Source organism: Scomber scombrus, chromosome 1 (genome assembly GCF_963691925.1).
Source record: "Scomber scombrus chromosome 1, fScoSco1.1, whole genome shotgun sequence".
NCBI lineage: Eukaryota > Metazoa > Chordata > Actinopteri > Scombriformes > Scombridae > Scomber > Scomber scombrus.
Window position 1 is genome coordinate 31591035 of NC_084970.1, and position 23078 is coordinate 31614112.

General features: G+C 38.0%; 3 protein-coding genes across 3 annotated transcripts in view; all 3 read left to right on the plus strand.

Moving 5' to 3' along the window:
- Nucleotides 1-281: 281 nt before the first annotated feature.
- Nucleotides 282-1846, plus strand: LOC133994818 (guanylyl cyclase-activating protein 2-like). The gene is made up of 4 exons (XM_062434030.1): nt 282-482; nt 640-789; nt 1504-1615; nt 1704-1846. Exons 1-4 carry the CDS (start codon nt 282-284, stop codon nt 1844-1846), a joined length of 606 nt encoding a protein of 201 aa, XP_062290014.1.
- A 421-nt stretch (nt 1847-2267) lies between these two features.
- si:ch211-210p4.6 (malignant fibrous histiocytoma-amplified sequence 1) lies at nt 2268-9977 on the plus strand. Its single transcript, XM_062434158.1, has 10 exons — nt 2268-2277; nt 4783-5647; nt 6372-6678; nt 6944-7130; nt 7259-7452; nt 7716-8215; nt 8686-8843; nt 8917-9091; nt 9637-9704; nt 9811-9977. The coding sequence occupies exons 1-10, from the start codon at nt 2268-2270 to the stop codon at nt 9822-9824; spliced, it is 2478 nt and encodes an 825-aa protein (XP_062290142.1). The 3' UTR covers nt 9825-9977.
- Nucleotides 9978-16565: 6588 nt separating this feature from the next.
- The window catches only part of mapk8ip1b (mitogen-activated protein kinase 8 interacting protein 1b), a 50098-nt gene continuing 43585 nt past the window's right edge, over nt 16566-23078 (plus strand). The window contains exon 1 of the mRNA XM_062435786.1: nt 16566-16642. Within this exon, the coding sequence (XP_062291770.1) occupies nt 16566-16642 (77 nt within the window). The remainder of the gene's footprint in view (nt 16643-23078) is intronic.

Below are 23078 nucleotides of genomic sequence, written 5' to 3' on the forward strand. Positions count from 1 at the left end.
GATGGGATAAGGCATGTGGATTATAGCTTATATTCAGCTTCCTGATGCCTTTAAGCTAAAAATAAGCTTCTTGGTTGGAGTCAGGCATCACATGAATCAGATATGCCACTCAACTCAGTTGGACACCTGAGCTGCTGAAAAGACCTTCAGCTGCAGCCATGAAGTGGACAGTGAGCTATTTATTACAGGCAGTGCAGGTTTTATATATTTAGTTTAGTTATAAAAAAAAATAAGAACTTCGGGATTTTTCTATCACTGCAGAGGTGTGGGTTAGATTCAACATGGGTCAAAATCAGCAAATTCAGCAACAGGAAGAAGAACTGGAGGTAAACAGCATTCAGGACCTCTACAAGTCATTCATCATGGAGTGCCCAAGTGGATCGTTGTACCTGCATGAGTTCAAGAGGATGTTCGGAGTACAGAACGGTACTCCTGAATCAGACTACATGGACATCATCTTTCGAGCATTTGACATGAATCAAGTGAGTATAATGTTTCTTCATTCAGTGAAATGTAAGCAGCAATAATTTAATACCCAATTTTGTTTTCCTGAAGACAATTGGAAAAAAGGAAAAAGGTGAAATTTCTTCTCATAATATATTCATGCATAAATATCAATCAGGATGTCTTATATTTCAGGACAACACAATGGATTTTATGGAGTATGTTGCTGCACTGCATCTTGTTCTGCGAGGAAAACTTGAAGATAAACTGCGGTGGTCTTTCAAGGTGTTTGACAATGACAACAACGGCCGTCTAGACAGACAAGAAATAAGGAAGATTGTAAAGGTACAAAGTTTTGACTTTATAAAATCTCCTAGGCCTCTTTGATTAAAACAAATGTTTGCCTTGAGATCATACTCTTTTATTTCTTATTTAGTGTAGCTATTCTAGTAGCAAAGAATGTCATGTTGTGTGCTTACAGATGATTTTAAAAATGTACAAATGTCAACTTAAATGTAAATGTATATTGTACATGTTTTTAAATATAAGCTCAATAAAACAGTTGGTCAGACATATAGTTCTTTACTGTGATGAATGAGACATTGTAACTATTTGACGTCCTAACAGATATTTTGAGGACTTCTGTGGTAGTCCATGGACATCCAAACCAGACTTGTATATTTGTTGTAGTCTGGCTCAACAGGGCTACGTAAAAGACGAAAAATGTGTTTAACAGTGATTAAATTCATTTAACAAAACTGCCAAATTCAACAGTTGAGGCTGGCAGGGAAAACATACTGTCAAGCCAATTGAAATAATAAATAATCTACACAGAAAATCATAATGACAACCTAACACAAGGTTGCTAAAAAGAGCCGCTAAACTACCAGTATGAGCCAGGTCTTATATATATTGGGCACGTTGACCAGCTCCACCAAACCAATGAAGCTGCAATGCTAACAGACAACACAAGCATCACAAACGCCCTGGAGTTTGAAATCACACAATTTGTCAGCAGCATTATTAAGAAACAGTGTAATTGCTGGATTTGTCTTTCAGATAATCTACAAAATAAAGAAAGCTACTGTGACTGAAGAATCAGAAATGGGGAACCTCACTGCTGAGCAAGTGTGTGATCGCATCTTTCGAGAGATCGATGTGAACAGTGATGGTGAGTTGCCCACATATCTCAAACACAGGTTTCCTTGATATCATTGGCTATTCAACTAAAATCCAGAACTTTTCTCTTTGGGCTACAGGTCAGATTACCCTGGATGAGTTTGTTGAGGGGTCTCAGAGAAGCCCATTTGTGGAAAACTTCCTACGTCTTGAAGTCAATCCAAGTGGATGGGTCCATAAATACTTGTGTGAAAGGAAACTTATGGCTCCCAAAGATTCCTGAAGGAGGTCTAATGTATACAATATATAATATATATATTCAGATCAACCTGCCAAATGGAAAGGAACCTGAGAATCAACTCATGGGAGAAAACATAAATCCTTGCACCATCAGTTTTTGAGGAGTCCCCTCTTGCCTTGGAAGGTTTTCACCTTGGCACAATGTAAAGCCTGCATAATGGTGACTATAAGCTTGTTATTTTGTCTTCTAATATTGTAAATAGGCACATAACATGAATTGTATTTTATTTTTCTTAATTATGTTTATAAGAAGTTAGATATAATGTTAAGATAATATCACTTCACTGATAATAATATCACTTTGTGGCCTTGTAGTGCTTTGGAATTTGTGTTGATATTGTATTCAACCTTTTAAAACATATTTAAAATAAATATGCAATGGAGGTGGATTTTTGTCTTATACCATGGACTATGGTATTTTCCTGTGGCTATAATTGTAAACTAATATTTGATGGGTGTGTTTGTGACATTAACATACAGTATTCACATGTAATAAACTTAATAAGTCAGGACACAGTGGGTGATGGTTCCTGATTGTAGCTAACCAGGAACATCAACAAGTGTCTTGACAAGACAACCCAATGATGTGTTTCTAGCAGAAAGGCTGTTATAGTAACTTGACCATATTAGGTAAAGGCAGAACTATAAAGTCATAACTTTTAATTTAAACATCACCATATATCTGTAATTGTATCTAAACCCAGAAGAGATTGTGAAGAATGTGGCAGTAGAAGTGAGTGAGTTGAAGGTCTCAAGTCAAGTCTGTACAGCAAAACACCCTCTGTCCTTAGAGCCAAGTTAAAGAAAAAAAAATGAAGGACTGCAGTATTCATATGTCATAAAAGCAACAATAAAAATAAAAAATAAAAAAAGCAAAAACTGCAAAAAACAAGCAAACATTTGATTTTCTTGAAAAATGTTTGAAAAAAAAGATCACGGTAAAGATGTAGGAAAAGTTAGGATATAGGAAATTTGGTATGAAACAATGAATGATTAAGATACTGCAAAAGAAGATGTCATGAGGTAACATTTGCAATTTGTTGAAAGGTCTTGTCTAGACCTGCTCTTTGTGAAAAGTGCCTTGAGTTGACTTTTGTTATGATTTGATGCTATATAAATAAAGATTGATTGATTGATTGATTGATTGATTGATTAATTGGTTGAGTGATTGATTGATTGATTGATTGATTGATTGATTGATTGATTGATGTGGAGAAATGTCACACATAGGTTAAGAGAAAGGGGAGGTGATGTAATCACATCAAGCCAGTACATGGAGCAACTGCTGTTTTGTGTAAATATTTTAAAGGACCACATTATTAGTGAGTATTACACATTTTAGCTTATTCTCACTTTATTTACATGTTTCAATCTATGAATGTATGCATGCTATAGATTACTGCATGCGTCATACAGAGTCCCTCCCTTGCAGGCCAGGGAAGTTGAACACACCCACAAAGGTCAAACAGGAGCATCCTTCATGCAAAGTCAGTCATTTAATCCATTGTTCATGTAAAAAGTGTAGAATATATTACTATATAAAGAGTTGGTTATTGACTGTAGCACCAGACACCACTGGCACACAGACTTTCTAAGGGGAAGTAGTGAAAATGCAAAATAAACAGCAAACAACAAAGCATTGGCATGTGATGCAGACCTAACACAATAGTGTGTTTCACTTCCCTATGTATACTGTATGAGTGTACTAGTTGTGTGGGCAGTCCTCTCTGCTCACTTCCAGGGAAAATCACTCAACAAGAAAACTTGCTCAAAAATATCTGAAGAAATGACCTTTGAAAATAGTAAGCAACCCATTATTTTCTTTAAATACTGTTAGTGGTCTGATTATTACTGGGAATGTTGATTTAGCTATATATGTAGTAAAGCAATGTTTGGATGAGAGAGAACTTAATGGGGGCATTGTGTTCAAATCAAATTAAAATATTTATAGTCTATTATTTGCTTAACTAAGAGGTTGTATCATCACCAGTCATAATTACATGATGTTACTGTTGCTGCTTCAAACCGTCACATTCAGCTCTGCAAATTACTAGAGCTGTACAGCCCCTGCTTAAGGCTTTTAGGTCTTTCAGAAAGTTTTTAACCAGGAAGTTGCAACATACTGTACACTTGGACTAACAGTGCAATGATTTTGTCTAAGACGATGATGATTCAGAATAGTCAATTCAGTTTCAAGATCGTTATAACATTCTGCAGGTTTCTGATCTTGGTTTTCTGAGCATGTTTTCAATTCATCGACCTCACCAACACTCCTTATTATTTCCAAGGTTTGTTTGTTTGTTTGTTTGTTTGTTTTGTACCAACTTGAAAGTTATTTCAGCAGTTGTGGATGAACCAATGAAAGGTTATGACAGTATGGAAACTGGTGCATTTTAACACTGCTGATTTAGCTTGTTAGCAATTGAAGACATGTTTTATTTGTTTTAATTTATTTTACAAATTAATGTAATGTTTGTCATACTAACAAACAGGTCACCATATAATTTATAACAACCACATTTCTGACCAAAATTAATTAACTTAAATGAAATTATAGCTAAGGAGCAAGCTGTATTATTAGATGTGTAACAATGATATAATCCTACTCTACCAGAATACACACTGCTCCAGAACAGAGATCCAGCATGGTTTGCCGTTTATGACAGATTGATTGCTGATGGTTAGCAAAAAATACTTCACTAGTCGTCTATTACTTAAAAGGAGAAGACAATTATAGCCCAATTGTTTAGTTCGATTTTTGAGAAGGCATACATCATCTCAAACAGACTGCAGTAAAAGAGTTGGTACTGGAGTTACTAGGCAAGGTTTTTCCAGACAACTTGGTAAACTTGCTTTTTTGAAACAGTGCTGCTTATCTTAAACGTGATATTATTGTGCCTATAAACATTTATAACACAGGATACAGTTGGGAGGAATTGGACCTGTCAGGACAGAAACTGAAGTCCCTTCCTCAGGACCATCTAACAAATGCTACAAGGCTCAACCTGCAGAGGAACAAACTGAAACGGGTCATTGGCATCTCTAGATTCACCCACCTGACAGAGCTTAATCTCTCCAGAAACAAGATAGTGGAGTTTTCTCAAGAAATGAAAAACCTGCACAAACTAGAGAGTCTCTACATGAACCAGAACAACATCAGATCTATTCAAGAGGGAATCTTTCCAAATCTTAGGAAGCTAAAGTTCCTAAAACTCAGCACCAATCGCTTGGCCAGGCTTCCCTCAGATATTAACCAATGCACCAGCATCACTTACCTAGACCTTTCCAAGAACTGCCTGCAAAACATCCAACCACTGGTTGGTCTCCAGAAATTGAGGGAGCTTTTGGTTAAAAAGAACCATTTGACCGAGCTCCCATCCCAGCTCTTCCAGAACGGGAGCTGTGAGCTGACAGTGTTCAAGGCAACAGGCAACCCCCTGAGGTGCCCACCAGAGGAGGTCTGTGATGGAGGGGTCATGGACATCCAGAACTATTTCCTTCAAATGGAGGAGAATCCAAACACACACAGTGACTGGACAGTCAAGACCTTGTTTCTGGGCTCCTCCATGGCGGGGAAGTCTACACTCTGCCGCAGCCTGAGGGAGGGGAAGCCTGTTGCAGTTGCAGTGGAAGACAGAACTGAGGGAATCGAGATCAGCCAGTTGTACACCCCCGAGGTCCGTTTCCTTTTCTGGGACTTTGCAGGGCAGGAGGAGTACTACCTGACACACCATGTCTTCATCACACAACGAGCTCTTGTCATCCTTACCATTGATTTAGCCAGGTGAGAAAGTGTAATCATCTTTTAATGCAATGGTTCCTAAAATGTTTGTTTTTTATAATAATTATAACTATAATTGTTACTATGAGTGAAGTCAACAGAATTAAATATTTATAATCACTTGTGGAGGCAGGATGCTCAGTGGATGTCCTTGACGTTGTAGTGCCACAGGGCATCTTTTACTTGTAATAACAACTAATAAGTTTTTTAAAATGTCTCATTTATACGTTAATGGAAGGGATGTGTTGTATTAGATGCAACAGCCTCAGTTTAAAAGCTATTGTGCACCGTTTTGAACCAATTTGGTCAAACAGCAGATGTTCACACGGTAATACAAAACTATGCATTTTTTATATCACTTTACTATAAGAAACCACTGAGTTGTAAAATTAATAATGGGGACACAAGTAATTTTTGATTTAGGAATAATGGGCACAGATTTAGTTTACAGTTGAAACTCTACTCCACCTAAACTCTGATATGCCACACTGTTGATATGGTCACAATATGATTGCTTAAACTGTCTATGTCAGCATGTTTACATTGACATACAGGATTGAGCACATTAACATGCAAACATTAGCGTTTATCTCAAAGCCCTGTTGTGCCAAACACAGCCTCACAGAGCCGCTAGCATGGCTGTAGCTAACAAAAACAAACACTACATGGGTACAATTTTGAAATGAGCCCATGATAAAAAAATTATTTGATTTTGATTTTCAACCAGCTACAGCACTGAGGACCCACAATCCTTCAAAGACCAACTGTGGTTCTGGATAAACAACATACAGTTGCGTGTGCCAGATTCAGTGGTCCTGCTGGTGGGAACACACTGCGACCAGTGCCGAGACCAAGAGGAGGTAATGGAGAAAAAGAGACATATCGAGGAGAAAGTCAACACCATGCTGGCAAACAGGAGGATTGTTTTAAAATACCAGAAGAAAAATCTGGAGGTAATGGAGGAACACATTGACTCTTCTGTCTTCACAGACCAGCTGGATGAGCTGGATTGCCTACTGGAATACAATTTAAAGGTACTTTATGGGCATATGCTACTATTTGAGTAGTCTCATGAATAGTCTCATTTTGGTTCAGTATTATTTTTTGTCTTTATGAGACTCACCTCTAAATTTCTTTTTTAATCGTTTGTACAGTTTGATTCATGTTTATGTTACTCATATGAGCCACAAATACAGACAAAGACAATGAAGCTCCTTTAGTGTATAAATTATGCCACTGTAAAAACAAACTTACTTTGCCTGTACAGCCTTTCACAGCTGCCTATACCCTTTTGTTCAGGTTCTGGATCTCGTAACTCTAGACTGCAAAAGGACTGAGGATATTGCCAAACTCAAAAGTCACATTCTGATGTGTATTCAATCAGAGAGCTTGTCTCTATGCACTGAGAGTGTCTTACCCAAAAGTTATGAGGAAGTTGAGCAAGCCATCCATACACTTGTTGCACTAGAAGAAATTCCCCAACACGGTGAGTCAATTTTAAATTCCAAGTACACTTAATCACTATTATTATAGAAAATGTATGTAATATTGTATTTATTTATTTTTTTTACATTTAAACTTCCTCATTGACACGTGTTCCGTTTCTGATATCAGGTATTATTCTACGCGAAGAACTGTGTGATTTAATTCTGAACCATGTTAAAATGAGCCGAGAAAGTCTCCACTCCATCTTGCGATTCCTCTTGCGATATCTGCACCGGATTGGGGTGATCATTTGGTACGAAGACATCGATGTACTAAGTGACAAAGTGTTTATCCAGCCTACATTTCTCATCTCAATGTTCAAGGTCAGTAGTTATATTTCATTTCTATTAGGGAAATTGTACCCACATAAATTTGGACCCTCACAATACACCACTTATAAATCAAACTGTAACTAAAAGAAAAAAATTGAATCAGTTTCCTTGGAAATACTGTATATGTAGCCCTCTGGGACATATGATTATCAGTGGTACCTCACTATCATCTTGCTTGTGTGTTCCAACAAACACACAAATACATGATTTACAAACCATATTATCACTCCATCTGTCTCCTTCTGTTAACACAGAGCATTGTGAGACATGACCTGGTGCAGCAGCTGGAGGGGGTCCCCAGAGACCTCCTCATGCATGAGGGGGCTCTGGTGAAACACAAGTTCACCTGGGTGCATGACTTGAAGTACAGAGGCATCCTGCAGAATGCAGCCATCCGCATCTTGGTCCGCAGAGAAATAGAGAAACTGGTTGTGGACGATGATGACCTGGTCAGAGAGGTGGTGGGAACCAAGAAAGAGGAGGGCATAATACTCACTCTACTGCAGCATTTCGAGGTGTGCCTTCCCACTTTTGTTGGAAGCGCCCTGAACCCCCAAGCACCAGAGTCCATCCCGGGTGGGAAGCAGTGTAAGTCGGCATGGGAGGAAAAGAGAGACCCAGATGGAGCCTGTCTTTTCCCCATGTACCTCAAGGACAACCTCACAGTGTGCCACAAGTGGGGTGAGGACAGGCAAGATGACATCAGTGTCCACGTGTACTTCCTTCCTGAGATTCCTCATGGCTTCTTCCACAGGTAGTATAGCTTGGAACATGTTTTTAAATTTGTCAATGACATACTATAGTTTCTGAACCAAATTAAGCATTTAAGTTCATCATTCATTTACATTTGCATTTACCATAAAAATCACCAACTGACCATCAGCAGAAATTTGCAACACTATGAATCCTTGTGTCTGTACATTAACTGCTTTACGTTATGTGCTTGTGACCAAATCACCAGTGGTTCGAACCAAGTGAGAAGTGATAGAATGACGTGTACATGGGATATACACACAAAACAGGGATCTGCATTTTTACAAAATAAGCTGAATTGTTCTGCACTTACCATCTTATCCTTACACACTCTAAAATCTGGATATACAGCCTAGAATTGTTTCATGTTTTGCAATGAAAAGCAGAAAATCAATTTGTTCTGAATACTTTTGTCTCAAATTAACTTCCATCAATTTGCCTGTGTGTATTTTTTTTATATCTAACCACCAGAGTAATCATCAAGACATGCGTCCTGTACCCAACTCACTGGATTGGGAGGGAGCAGTGTCTTCTCTGCTGCGGAAACAGACTGGCTCTGGTGCGACAGAGGAGTGAAGATGGAGATATGTTCATAGAGATACGCTGCAGGAGACCCGAGAAGCATAATGGTAAAGATCTATAGTCACACTTTCATAATTAGACGTCACTGGAACAACACAGAGGGCTGTTTTCTTTCCTCAGAGTTTCGGCCGCTGTGGGATCTGATCTTGGCAGTGATGTCCAAGCTGTTTGTGCTGTCCAGGCAGTGGCCAGGACTGGCTCAGCAGGTGCACACACCTTGTCCAGAAAGAGGCTGTTCACACTACTTCACCTGGAGAGACTGGCAGGAGCTCAGCAATGCTGACTTATATAACCTGTAAGTGTTGCATAGATTAGGGTATAGGCCCTGTTTGTGCCCTCTAATGTATTATTATAACTTATGAGTCACAGAGCTTCTGAAAGACAAATGCTGATCTTTGGAAAATCCAGAACATGAATAATTTTACTGCCCAATAGCATCACAACATATTCCATCCACAATGAAACAATATATTTTCCTTTTAACTATTTAAATTTAATTAATTTGGTATCTGCTCTCATGTTTTTTCTTATCTATATATAGATGTTTTTTTTTAATTTTTATAAATATATTAAATTATTACTGATGTTTTATTCTTCAATAACCTTACCTAAATGAATGATAAGTATATCATTCACAGTCTGTTAGTGTATTAATCAGCATTGGAACATTCATCCACACACTGAGCTGATTGCTCCACTCCAGCAGAATAATTTGTCTGATTCAAAAGTGGTTTGGCTAAAATTAACAGTAACATTCAGCACCAAACTGACTTATGACTCAAGCAAGATGACATCATCCCACTATTCATATTTTGTCTTTCTTTTGTCTTTTTTAAACAGTGTGAAGGAGGATAAATTAGTTTGCCAGGGAGGCCATACACGACGGACAGAGTTGATTTTTCCAAAAGGTAAAACTAATGTCTGAATGTGATGAAAGGGAAAGCATAAAATAAAATTTTAAAAACTTTGACATTGAATGTAATTTATGATTAATGAAATGTGTTTTTCCTCCAGTCCCCCTTTTGTAATTCGGCGTTTGATGAAAATTACATCAAAAGAGAAAAACACAGCATCAACATCATGAAGGTGACTAACTCCATATGTTCACCTTTGACCAATGAGATGGCACATCAACAACCAGACAACTCTGCAAATGCAACTGAATAAAATCAAGTTCTTCAAAGGAATATTATTGTCTAATCAGGGTCTCAATTTTGTGATTTTTGCAGTCATTGGCTATGACAACATTTTATTTATTAACTTGTATGCTTCACTGCTGAAAACTGAGGGAAACAGCTGTGCCCAAAGGTAAAAGTATCTGCCTACGAACCTCTAAAGCTCACTAACTAACACACTGTATTTACTTTGTTTAATCTGTCAAAACCTGATGTGTAAAAATGTCAAATTGCTATTTTACAAGGGAACTATTTCTCAGTCAATGGAGACTCCATGAGGTTACTGGTCCCAACTGTACAGCAAATCACAGCAAGAAAGTAAAAAAGCATTTCCTCAAATGCTGAACTTCCCCTTTATATTGCCGAGCTGAATATATTACAACATCACTATATTAGAGTCCAACAGGGCATAAACATGAGCTGTCAGATGGTCACAACCTCTGTATGCATGACTATAAGTCAGATAGTTCAAAGTTCTCTGCAATGGATGTTTACAGACATTTTAAATGCATTTGATTTGGTTTATATAATTGGCTTAAACAGAAACCACTGATCTGATAGTTGGACTGTCAGCGATGTGGCTGCAATCCGAGATCTCAGAAATTAAGTGTTGAGTGTGATGTCAGTATAACTGGGAGCCAAAATGAAAATGAGACCCAGCTTGTACTAAAAACAGGGCTGTTCTCTTAATCTCAGTTATTTGCCATAATGCCTGTGCTGTCATGACAATACTGATTAACATATGTCAATCAATCAATCTCAATCTTTATTTGTATAGCGCCAAATCACAACAAAGTTATCTCAAGGCACTTTACACATAGAGCAGGTTCTAAACCGTACTCTTCAAGTTTTAATTTATAAAGAGACCCAACATTCCCACATGAGCAAGCATTTAGCGACAATGGCAAGAAAAAACTCCCTTTTAACAGGAAGAAACCTCAGGCAGAACCAGACTCAAAGTGGGCGGCCATCTGCCTCGACCGGTTGGGGTAGAGGGGAGAGAGAGGAAGAATAGGAGAGAGAGAGAGTAGCACATTGAAAATAAACATTGAAGCTAGAAGGTCCGGGACTGGAATCTGTCATCCAGACGTCTACAGGCCCAGATTGCCTGTGAGATGAGAAAGCACAGACAACTCCGGGGAAGAAGTGTAGGTTACTGAATGCATTAATAGTACATGAATGTTATTGGATATAGATGGATGGATAGAGAGAGAGAGAGAGGAGGAAAGAGGAGCTCAGTGCATCATGGAGGTAGGAGTCCCCCGGCAGTCTAAGCCTATAGCAGCATAAACTAGGAGCTTGCTAACTATAAGCTTTATCAAAAAGGAAAGTTTTAAGCCTACTCTTAAAAGTAGAGAGGGTGTCTGCCCTCCGGACCGAATCTGGGAGATGGTTCCACAGGAGAGGAGCCTGATAACTGAAGGCTCTGCCTCCCATTCTACTTTTAGAGATACTAGGTACCACAAGTAGGCCTGCGTTCTGGGAGCGCAGTGTTCTGGTAGGTACATAAGGTACTATGAGCTCTTTAAGGTATGATGGAGCCTGACCAGTAAGAGCTTTAAAAGTGAGGAGAAGGATTTTAAATTCTATTCTTGATTTTATGGGAAGCCAATGCAGTGAAGCTAAAATAGGAGTAATGTGATCTCTCTTTCTAGTTTTTGTCAGAACGCGTGCAGCTGCATTCTGGACCAGTTGGAGAGTCTTTAGAGACTTGTTAGGGCAGCCTGATAATAATGAATTACAATAATCCAGCCTAGAAGTAACAAATGCATGGATTAGTTTTTCAGCATCATTTTGAGACAGAATATGTCTGATTTTTGAAATGTTACGCAGATGAAAATAGGCAGACCTTGAAATTTGTTTTATGTGGGAATTAAAGGACAGATCCTGGTCAAATATAACTCCTAGGTTCCTTACAGTAGTACTGGAGGCCAAAGTAATGCCATCCAGAGTAGTTATATCATTAGATAATGTGTTTCTGAGGTGTTTAGGGCCAAGCACAATAACTTCAGTTTTTTCTGAGTTTAACAGCAGGAAGTTACAGGTCATCCAGGCCTTTATGTCCTTGATGCATGTTTGTAGTTTAGTTAACTGGTTGATTTCATTAGGCTTTATTGATAGATATAATTGAGTATCATCTGCATAACAATGAAAATTTATTGAGTGTTTCCGAATAATATTTCCTAAAGGAAGCATATATAAGGAGAATAGTATTGGTCCAAGCACTGAACCCTGAGGAACACCATGTCTAACTTTTGTTTGCATGGAGGATTTATCATTGACATTTACAAACTGAAATCTATCTGACAGATAGGATTTAAACCAGTTTAATGCTGTTCCTTTAATACCAATTAAATGTTCAAGTCTCTTTAACAGGATTTGATGATCAATAGTATCGAAGGCAGCACTAAGATCTAACAGGACGAGGACAGAGAGAAGTCCATTGTCTGATGAAGTTAGGAGGTCATTTGTAACTTTTACCAGTGCAGTTTCTGTACTATGATGAGCTCTAAATCCAGACTGAAAATCCTCAAATAAGCTGTTATTATTTAGAAAGTTACACAGCTGATTAGCAACTGCTTTCTCGAGGATCTTAGAGAGAAAGGGGAGGTTCGATATGGGCCTATAGTTAGCTAAAACCTCTGAATCAAGAGTAGGCTTCTTAAGAAGTGGTTTAATGACAGCTACTTTAAAAGACTGTGGTACATATCCTGTCACTAAAGACAGATTGATCATATTTAATAAGGAAGTACTAACAGAGGGAAGGACTTCCTTAAGCAGCCTAGTTGGAATCGGGTCTAAAAGACAGGTTGATGGTTTAGAGGAAGTGATCATTGAGGTTAATTCTATAAGGTCGACTGGAGAGAAACAGTCTAAATAAATATCAGGTTTAAAAGCAGTTTCTGAGTTTCCTATGTTAGAGGATGAATCAGTGCTTATTGAGGGCAAGAGGTGATTAATTGTGTCCCTAATAGTTAAGATTTTGTCATTAAAGAAACTCATGAAGTCATCACTACTGAGAGTTAAAGGAATAGTAGAGTAGGAATAGTATAGTATAGTATTTGACTTTCAGCAAAGCAAACTGTTACTGGAGCAGTTATTGCACTATGAATGCAAACAACAAAGATGAATTGCAGACACAAATAATTGCAGTTTTTTAAAATTCGGGTAATTTATTTAGTATGCTTATACGTTTCTCTGTATACTGTTTTATGACACTGGTTGACTTGGTGTTTTAATTGTACATTGGTTACTATTTGTGTATATGTACAGTCACAAGCAATACATTTACTGGCAAATGCACAACAGTTAAAATGTTTCTCTCTTTCAGTTCTGCTGTATGACAACAACTGTACACCTTCTTGTGTATACTGTAAAACTGTTTCCCTTTTTAATCTTTGCTGTAATATTTTATGATTGGCCAATGTTGCAAATGCTTAAAATGACAGTACATGCTCAGTGGTGAAATAAAAACAAATCAACTGTAAAATAAATTCATGTGACAGTTTTTGTGTTGCTTAGTTTTGGGTTTTTTGAGGTGTCACAACTTATATTTAATTGCATATTTAAATTGTAATGATGGCTTTTGTCCAATAAATCTTACTCATTTTGATATATTCCCATGGATAAGTGAAAGTGGTGTTGCAGAAAGATTGATTTGAATTAACCAATGGCAAAATGTCTTGACAATTCATTCAATATTTGGACCAGTTAAGGTTGCCATCCCTAGGTTTAGCTAAGAATCATTTGTCATTTGCTTAGAATCTTTTTCTTTGGTCTACTGATCACAAATCCTTTTAATAATTCAAGAGTTATTTCTGAAACTGTCCACTGTCCACCATAAGTTTCATCCAACTTTTACAACCAAAAACATTTTCTAGGAGGGCAATAAGTTGGGACTGAATATATGTGAAGCAGTAGTGTGTTTATAGTTAATTGGTTGGAAGGTGGAATGACAGGGGAGGAGTAAAAGAAAAGAAAAAAAGGGACGATTAGGAGATATATATTCAGACTTTCTGTGTACAACATTGCCATCTGCTGGTTTCTCTGTGACATGACTTATTGGTCAGTTTTTGTTGAGGAGTATGTAAACATATTGTCTCTCATGTAACTTGTGTTTGTGTGTTTTGTTTTACAACGTAAAGACAATACTAACACATTTCATTTTCAACACTATAAGGGATTTTTCTCTAGATTAATAAGCTTTAGTAGATATGTAGACCTACAGGAGAAATATCAGTAGTTACAAGCATAACCATATTTCATAAATATAAGCTATCAGGTATTTAAAATGAGTCCAGTCAGCAGAGAAATGAGGTGATGTAGAGTAGCTTGGATCCACCACTTTCCTTTTTTTCATCCATGTTTTTCATCCTCTCCCTCGACTTCTTAGCCCTCTCCTCTCTGTGGGAGTTCCTGCTGCCTTCACCGTCTCCTCGTAAACTTCAGCTTCTAACAGTATACAGTAGCTATGTGAGTTGGTCTGTGTTTTCAAGTTGCTTTACTAACACAAAGGATGCAGTGTCAAAGCAGTTTTCATGATGGATGATGCATTTTGATTGTTATTTGGTTTATTTGTTTGTTTGTTTGTTTGTTTGTTGGAGTGACTGCAATAGTTTAATTAATGTTTAATGATGAAATAAAGACTTAAAACTACCAAATAGGCCAACAACAGATTTCCTACAAAATGAAAGAGACAAAACAAAACATACAACTACTGTAAGTCTAGAAAGACTTTCTTTTAGAGCCAAATATCATGTTTAATTTCTAATAACTGTATAAAACCATTTTTGTCTAATGCGCAAAAGCATAAAAAGTGGCGCAGTCTGTGTCTCAACTGTCTGACCCCTCCATAATCATATTGCTAATGTCAGTGTCATTATTTAATATCAGATGAATTACTTATCCTTGGATATGATATATGATGTGTGGGTTTTACAACATATTGTGATTTTGATTGTACAGTTTGCATCTTACAGCTTATCTTACTTGTATAGCTGGTCATCAATTCTACATCAATACTCTCTTTTTTATCACCAATTTAGAAATTGCCGAAAAGCATTGCTATAAAAGGAGTCCATTAGGGTTTTAAAACCGTTGAGTGATGGTCAGTTCAAATCAATTCAAACAACTTTATTTAAAAGTATACACAGCAGAGAACACACAAACACACACAACTCAACAAAACACACATGATAGACACAGTGAATAGTTAAGATACAAAATACTGTCAAAGAAAATGTAAGTATAGGATGTGAAGGAATATTTATGGTCCTCTGAGAAACAAAAGGTACGTTTATTGGAAGGTTATGTGAAATATTTTTAGGCATCTGAAATATTTTTCAGTGCATCAAACACTGGTCCTGCTGTAACATCAATGGTCATCAGTTGGTTCAGCACCATGATGTTTGGATGTAGAAAGATGGTACATGGGGTAAAAGCTGTATTCGTGTAGGCTAAATTTCCTTTTACAAAATATGCAAATAACTGAAGGCTAACTTTCCTAAAGCAATAACCATCTATTGTGTGTGTGTGTGTGTGTGTGTGTGTGTGTGTGTGTGTGTGTGTGTGTGTGTGTGTGTGTGTGTGTGTGTGTGTGTGTGTGTGTGTGTGTGTGTGTGTGTGTGTGTGTGTGTGTTTGCTTGTTTGTTTTTCCCCCATATTTTGCTGTGGTTAGGTTAAAGGGAATGATGTAAGTTTCCTGTTACTATTTCAACATTTCATCCTCCAGCCAGGCATTTCTGTGAAGCATCCTCTGCACAGACCCAGGCTAGCTGTTTAAGGTAAAGACCTCCCTTGTCTACCTCGATAGGTGGGGAGCTATTTGAAATGATCGTAACTACAAGAAAGCAAATAGGCTAGGAATATAAAATGTATGAAACTATTCCTTTAAGGTAAGCTCACGAATTTAATTAGAAAATAAATGTAACTGTAATCTGTTACAGTTACTGAGAAAAAAATTATAATTAAATTACAGTTACTTATGAAAATGTTAATGATTACAAAGGGGGTTCAATCTGAAGTCAAACCTTTATTGTTGTTAATATTTAACATGTTACTGAATATATATATATTGCTGTTTTTAATTCTTTGAAAAACATGACATGCGCTCAAATGGTGTCACAGTACCAATTAAGCCCATGCCAGACTTTTGACTTTTTTCATAAAAATCTTTATTTTATATTGCAAAATCTACATGAACTAATTAATACATTTTCAAATGAGATATAAATCTTGCTTCATAAGAAATGATCCCTTATAAATCATGTCAGTATCCATGAAAAACACCTGAACTTAGATTTTGGTACTTAATTAGAAAAGTAATCAAATAGTAACATGTAATAAGTTACATTACTTTGATTAAGTAATTGAAATAGTTACATTACTTATTACATTTTAACCTATTACATTTCCAGATACTAACACATGTTTACATAATGTAAAAGTTACCATTATTCATTGAGCAGTTTAGCTTAGTTTCCATTTTTCCCACAGTCCTCGAAGGCAGCACCCTATCGCAGCATCGTCGGACCTCTCAGGTGTCTCTGCCGGGCGGCTGCACAGGAGTCAATGGAGGAATGATAAGGGGGCTGCATGGCGGACAGAGAGAAGAGGAAACCCAGTCCGCCGCCTGGCCGCGACATCCAGGTGAACTCTCCGGCCAGCTTCAGGTAAGAGCCCGGGTGGAGGAAGTCTGGGGAAGGGAGGGGGCGAGCTGTCTGCTTGTTTGCGGGACTGGAGTCTGTCAATGAGCGACAAGCGAGTGCGGCTCTGCAGAGCTGAAGGTGCTGATGCTGGCTGGTCGGAGCCGCTGCCACTGGCCCCGCTCAGCTTTGCGGATTAAAGTCGGAATGTGTTGTTGAGTCGCATGTTTTTGTGTTTGGGCGTGTCTCTGCACCCAGAGGACTGAGAAGAGCCGTGTGCTGCATCCACACACTAGAACCATGCACTTAAAATAACACTTTATGTCGCTTATTTTGATAATCTGCTCCAACCAAAAATCTATGCAAAAACTGTCAGCAGCTGTTTTTTTTAAATGTTATTCTCAGCTTCAAATGATGAGTTTTTAATGGGCCTCCTGGCTTTCTGGCATTTTTTACTGAAGTGTTTGATAGATTTGACCTAAAACAGCTTCATGATAAGTTGCTGTTGGCCCCCCTCCTGTGACTTACTGCATGTGTGATTGTTTTAATAGTTAGCTGGCATGTCTTACCACTGTGTTGTCTATCTCATGAAGTTATAATGTGTGTGCAGGATTCATTTTTCAGTTTTCAGCAACCTTATGACAGCTGCTAAAGTAACAATTTAGATAAGACAAACGTTTTTATAATTGAAATTCTAGTTTTATAACTATTTGATTTATTTTCACATTTCTGTAGTTCTTCTTATCTCCCTTTCATACTGTCCCAGTCTTTTTCATATCAGTTCTTATCACAGATTTGTTTACCTAAAATCTCCATGTAATTTCTATGTTGCATGTTGATCGAGGGTTGTGTGTTTAAACTAGATGTCTTCTGTTTTGTTATGATTAAGTTTTGCTCCAGATACTTCCTCATGTAGCTGAAGATGTGTTTACTATGTTGAATTCAGTTTTGTTGGTCAGTTACGTCATCAGCATTGCCTAGACTCTAGGCTTCAAGCAGTGCAGTGCAGGGGTGTGAAGCACTGGGTATTTTCTAAATGTTTTGACTGACGATATGCAAACCAATAAAAAAGTATTAGTTATTTGGTTATCTGCAACTTTGTCCTAGTAATCAATTGGCATGACACGCCATTGGAGGGCCCCTGGCTTTGCGCCAGTGTTCGAGTGGGCGGTTGCTCCGGCCTGCAGGTTCGCCTCTGTAGCTGAGGAGGGTCCCACTGGGAGGGGTTCCTTCTTCCGCATTCTTCCCCAGGTTGACCACTCGGTAGTGAGATTGAGATGCCCCGTCTGTCCCAGTAGTCCTGCCCCAGAGCGGGCGTTCTCGCACTGGCCAGTGACTGAGGGCTACCTGGATCCTGTCAGTAGTATGCTTGTCTCAAAGATTAAGCCGTGCAAGTCTAAGTAAGCCCACACAGCTCATTAAATCAGTTAATGTTCCTTTCATCGCTATCACCATAATTCTAGAGCTAATACATGCAAAGGAGAGCTGTGCATTTATTTTTTCCAAAACCCTCGAGGTTCTCCAGGGACAGTGGTGGGTAGGGAGTGTGACTGGGGCGGTACACTTGTCAAATACTAATGTAGGTGTCCTAAGGTGAACTCAGGGAGCACAGGAATCTCCATGGAGAAGAAGAGAAAGTTTGCTTGATCTTGATTTTCAGTCGGCTATGTAGGAACAGGATGTTTTATTGTACAGAAACAATTAATAACCAGTTGCATAAAAACATAATTAATTGGTCAATAGATAATTAACACCTTGTTGCACAGCTATAGAAAGCCAGAGTTCATCAGGTAGGTGATTTGTCAAAGGTTATTCAATCTGCAGCACAGCTCACATCAACATGTTGGAGAGATTAGCTGGATGAGGTATTAGCTGCATGGTTTTGTCATGCTTTTATTCTCTCTGTGACACACACACGCACACACACGTTTGTCTTTATATTCTTGTGAGGACATTCATTGATGTAATGCATTCCCAAGCTCCTGTATGGTTGGAGGCCTTTGATCGATATTCCCCAGCGGGAAAGCACCATCTCACACACAGACACATTCACACACACACACACACACACACTACACACACACACACACACACACACACACACACACACACACACACACACACACACACACACACACACACACACACACACACATACCCCCACGCAACCCCAGGCTCAGTCAATCCCTATCTCATTAGCTGAGCCTGCACACAGGCGGATCCACAACCATCTTTCTTCAGATTTTCATCATAGTGGTGTTAGAGTTGTTCCAGCAGTATTTGATCTGTGAATAGAATGATGGAAGCAATACAATGGTGGTTTCAACAATGCAAAAAAAAGACACAATGTGCAATCCAAATGTAGACAAAAACTATTGGATCATTACCAAAATTTTAAAACAAAAAAAGAAAACCCAAGAAAGACATTGAAACAGCCACTAGTATTAAAGAAGTATAAAAGATAAGCTTATGTATGTAAATAGACATGTATGTTCCATCTTCATACACTCATACACATTAAATAAGGAGTTATGGTTTAAAACATGTTTTGCTCATCCTCACATGTTATCACAGGTTATAGGAGACTGAAGAATATTGATGAGTATTTCAGATTTTGTAGTTCACCAGAGAAGGGAAACCAGCAGCCCTGAGGTTGGCCCAGTCCCATTGAAGCCATATGTTGGCATGTTTTCCTCCGTCACCTTCCCTGCCTCCACACACTGTGGTCGAATCCTATGTCTCTCTCCAATCTGCTGCTGTTAATCATTCTGCTGCCATAATGTGAAGCTCTAGTGTGCAGATATTCAGTTACTGAAATACTGTACGAGAGCAGCTAACGCTCAAATTTAGGTTCAGTTGACAGTTTCTTCTGCATTTCAGTGTGACCTCATTTTGAGGTCCCTAAAATTTTTCATGACTCCCATCAAGAGTTCCCAAGTTATCATTTGAATTGGGTACAACTTATTTGTTGTTTTGAACAGTCAGGATGTTACCTCAAGTAGATTTTACAGAAAGGATCATAGATTTCAATCTAGTTATAGATCATAGACTTACATTTTTGACAACAAGAAATGTATTAATATTTCATATTTTCTTCATATCAAGGTGGTATCATGGTGATCAACGGTTGGTTTGCTTTTGTAGCTCCATACTCAAGGCAGAGAAAATCAGAAGATTTATATAAACAATTATTAAACGATAATGCAAGCAGGGTTTTTTTATGAGGCAAAAAGCTCTGAGGGTCCAAAATAAACATTAAAAAACAACATGGCTGCAGAATTTTCTCTGGTCTCTTTTCTCTGATCTTTCTGGACCTGTTTTTTTATAGCGTGACCTGAAAAAATTACATACACTAGCCTAACTATGACCGTGGTGACTAAAACACTTATATTATATTTTAGCAGTGATTTTCTCAGCCAATTTAAGTGTCTTTAAAGCTCATTCACCTCTGATCACTTGGTCACTAAACCCCTTTATGCTCTGTTTAAAACATTAAAATATTTTCCTGTTACACAGCATTGATAGAACCTGAACACACCAGCAGTCAGATTCACACTGATTGTGAGCAGTGCCATCAGTGTTAAAAGTACTATTTCGTGAAATTTCCCCATTTCCCTGTGAAGTGCTGATGATGGCTGAAAATTGCATTTAATCATCAATATTTTGCTCAAGCGACAGATGAGTAGCTGCTGTTTAAACCTTCAGGTAACAACAGAATTACCCTGACAATCATATCCTAGCAGATATTATACAAAACACAAAAGGATGTTCCAATGTAAAGTAAGCAAAATCATAAAAGGAAAGCTGTCATGCTGACTGTATTTTCTCAAATATATGTTACCTAATTAGCTCTACTACTTTTTACTTAACAGAGTATTATTTAATATGAAATAAAAACTGATGCATTAAGCATTGATCAGGACATAATTTCTTCTATTGTTTTGTTTTTAGTGTCAGTTTCAGTAAAATATTTTCATGGATGGGTGAACTGTACCTTTAAAGTCTCCCACACTGCATTGATCATCTGTGGCACAAGAGGGCGTAGCAGAGACTCTGTCACATTAGGACTATTTCTGTGTGTGTGTGTGTGTGTGTGGTGTGTGTGTGTGTGTGTGTGTGTGTGTGTGTGTGTGTAATTTAGCATGTGTGGAAACCCAAACTCCATGCTTGAAAATGTCCTTTTATAAAAAGGTAAATGACATTAAATCCTTGTTTTTCTATTTTTTTTTCTTTACTCTGAGCCACTACTTGCAGCCATATGGCCATGCAGCACAACCTGGGCAACTGGCCAGAACTTACGTATGGTATTGTTGTTTTTAAGACTTACTAGTTGTGTGTTTGTGTGCTGTATTCATCAGTAGCTAAAGGCACAAATATAATTAATCACAACTGGTAAATCAAAGTAATTTGTCTATAATATCAAATAATTACCAGTTGAGTATTTACTCTCTTTGTCTGTTTCATTCTAATTGATTGTTGAATTGTCAGACTAGCCAGACTAAATAGCCAGTATTAAGAATCAGGTCGGCTCAGGACAGAAAAGGACATTTTATTTTACAGAAACAATAAATTAAATGCATAAAAACATAATTAATTGGTCAAAATATAATGAAAATTGTGCCAATTGAACTGAACCAATTTCAGTTGAAAACTAGTGTTGTGACATTTTGGCCGGTCCTCACAACTTCAAATTTGAGGGTTAACACTTGGTTTTAAGGTCAGGGTTAGAACTGGGTTTAGGTTCAGGTTATGGTGAGGCTTGTGTTTAGGCATTTAGGTGTGATGGTTAATGTTATGGTAAGGGACTAGGAAATGCATTATCTCATTGAGTGTCCTCACAAGGATATAAAGACAAATGTGTGTGTATGTGTGGGTGTGTGTAATGTAGCATGCATGGAGCAACAAGACAGTGTAGGATTGCAGCCCATGCTGTGGTGCATTATGGGAAAAAACGGGGGAACTCATGCCATCAGGGATATGAAACCAGAGATCACTCTTGGGGCAAAACAATCTCTCTCTCACATGAAATTCAATATTTTTTCTTTTAAAATGACAATTATGGATAAGCAACAGTAAATGAATAGATGGATGAATTTAGTTGTTACCTCTTTGTCTGTGCGTTCAGTGTCTTTTTGTTTTGTTCATACTGTAAGCGATTTGATCATTATATGTTAATTCATCATTGATTTTCTGAATTGATTTGATTGTACGATAGCAGCTAAATGAACTGTATTCCATTAGCAGAAAATGGTGCAACTCATTTAACACTTGACTGATTGATTTTTTTGACGATGATGGAGACATTTATTGCATTGGTTTGGCTGGTAATATGATGTCACCCGTCCCCTGGATTCATGCATCTTTCAACATCAAAAGCCACAAAGGAAATAAGACTTAAGACTTTTTGTTATACTTGCTGTTTATCATGGTGTGTGTGATTAAATGTCCCCTTTCTCATAACCTTATATAAAATGAACCAAAATACTAATACTGCCACATGAGAGGCAAGTGATAACATTTAATTGTATCTCAATACTTTTTCATTGGCTTCAAGACAAAAAACATTAACTGTCTTTTGAGTTATTACATTATCCTGCAGTTTTGAGGTGGGGAGGGACAGTGTAATGTAAGAGGAATGTGAGTGATAGCATTTTGAATATAGGCTGCGATTAGCATGGATTATATCATTATTTCCAAAAAATAAATCAGAAATAGTAAGCAAATGTTTTAAATGAAGAAAAAAGAGCACAGAAATACCTGTGAGCCCCCTCCACCCCCCCACCCCCATCACTCTATTTTCCTTCCAGCTTCCCAACTGATGTGACTCTGCCGACAAGATCTGCTCAGGCAGATGGATTCACAGGGTGTGGGATGTGAAAGGGATGTGAGGGTGGGGAGAGAGAGTGTGAGAGAGAGAGAAAAAGAGAGAGAGAGAGAGAGAGGAGAGAGAGAGAGAGAGAGAGAGAGAGAGAGAGAGAGAGAGAGAGAGAGAGAGAGAGAGAGAGAGAGAGAGAGAGAGAGAGAGAGAGAGAGAGAGAGAGGAGAAAAAGGGCGGTTAAGCACATTTGAAGTGTCTGTTTCTCCCCTCCCTGATTCACTGCGTCCCTCTTTCATGGATTCTTCTGATATTTTCTTGAAAACAATAAACGATTTCTGGTGTTTTCAACAGGATTATTCATCTGCAGAGAGAGAGAGAGAGAGAGAGCTAATTTAAATTGAGCTGATTTGAATTCCATTTACAGTAGAGCAAGACAAGATGGACAGCATTTGCTCTGGTTGCAGTTTGCCTCCTGCTAATCATTTGCTGCTGTCACTCAATTTTGCTGAATTGGCATGTTCTCCTTGATTGCACTTCCCCTTCACCTTCTCTCTCTCTCTCTCTCTCTCTCTCTCTCTCTCTCTCTCTCTCTCTCTCTCTCTCTCTCTCTCTCTTTCCTCTCTCTCTCCTCTCTCTCTCTCTCTC

Excerpts from the sequence above, each read along its gene's own strand:
- LOC133994818 (XM_062434030.1), top strand. The coding sequence starts at position 282 with ATGGGTCAAAATCAGCAAATTCAGCAACAGGAAGAAGAACTGGAGGTA. Across the intron at positions 483-639 it reads GAGCATTTGACATGAATCAA|GACAACACAATGGATTTTAT; the intron begins GTGAGTATAATG and ends CTTATATTTCAG. Across the intron at positions 790-1,503 it reads AAATAAGGAAGATTGTAAAG|ATAATCTACAAAATAAAGAA; the intron begins GTACAAAGTTTT and ends TTTGTCTTTCAG.
- si:ch211-210p4.6 (XM_062434158.1), top strand. Across the intron at positions 6,679-6,943 it reads TACTGGAATACAATTTAAAG|GTTCTGGATCTCGTAACTCT; the intron begins GTACTTTATGGG and ends CCTTTTGTTCAG. Across the intron at positions 7,131-7,258 it reads AGAAGAAATTCCCCAACACG|GTATTATTCTACGCGAAGAA; the intron begins GTGAGTCAATTT and ends TTCTGATATCAG.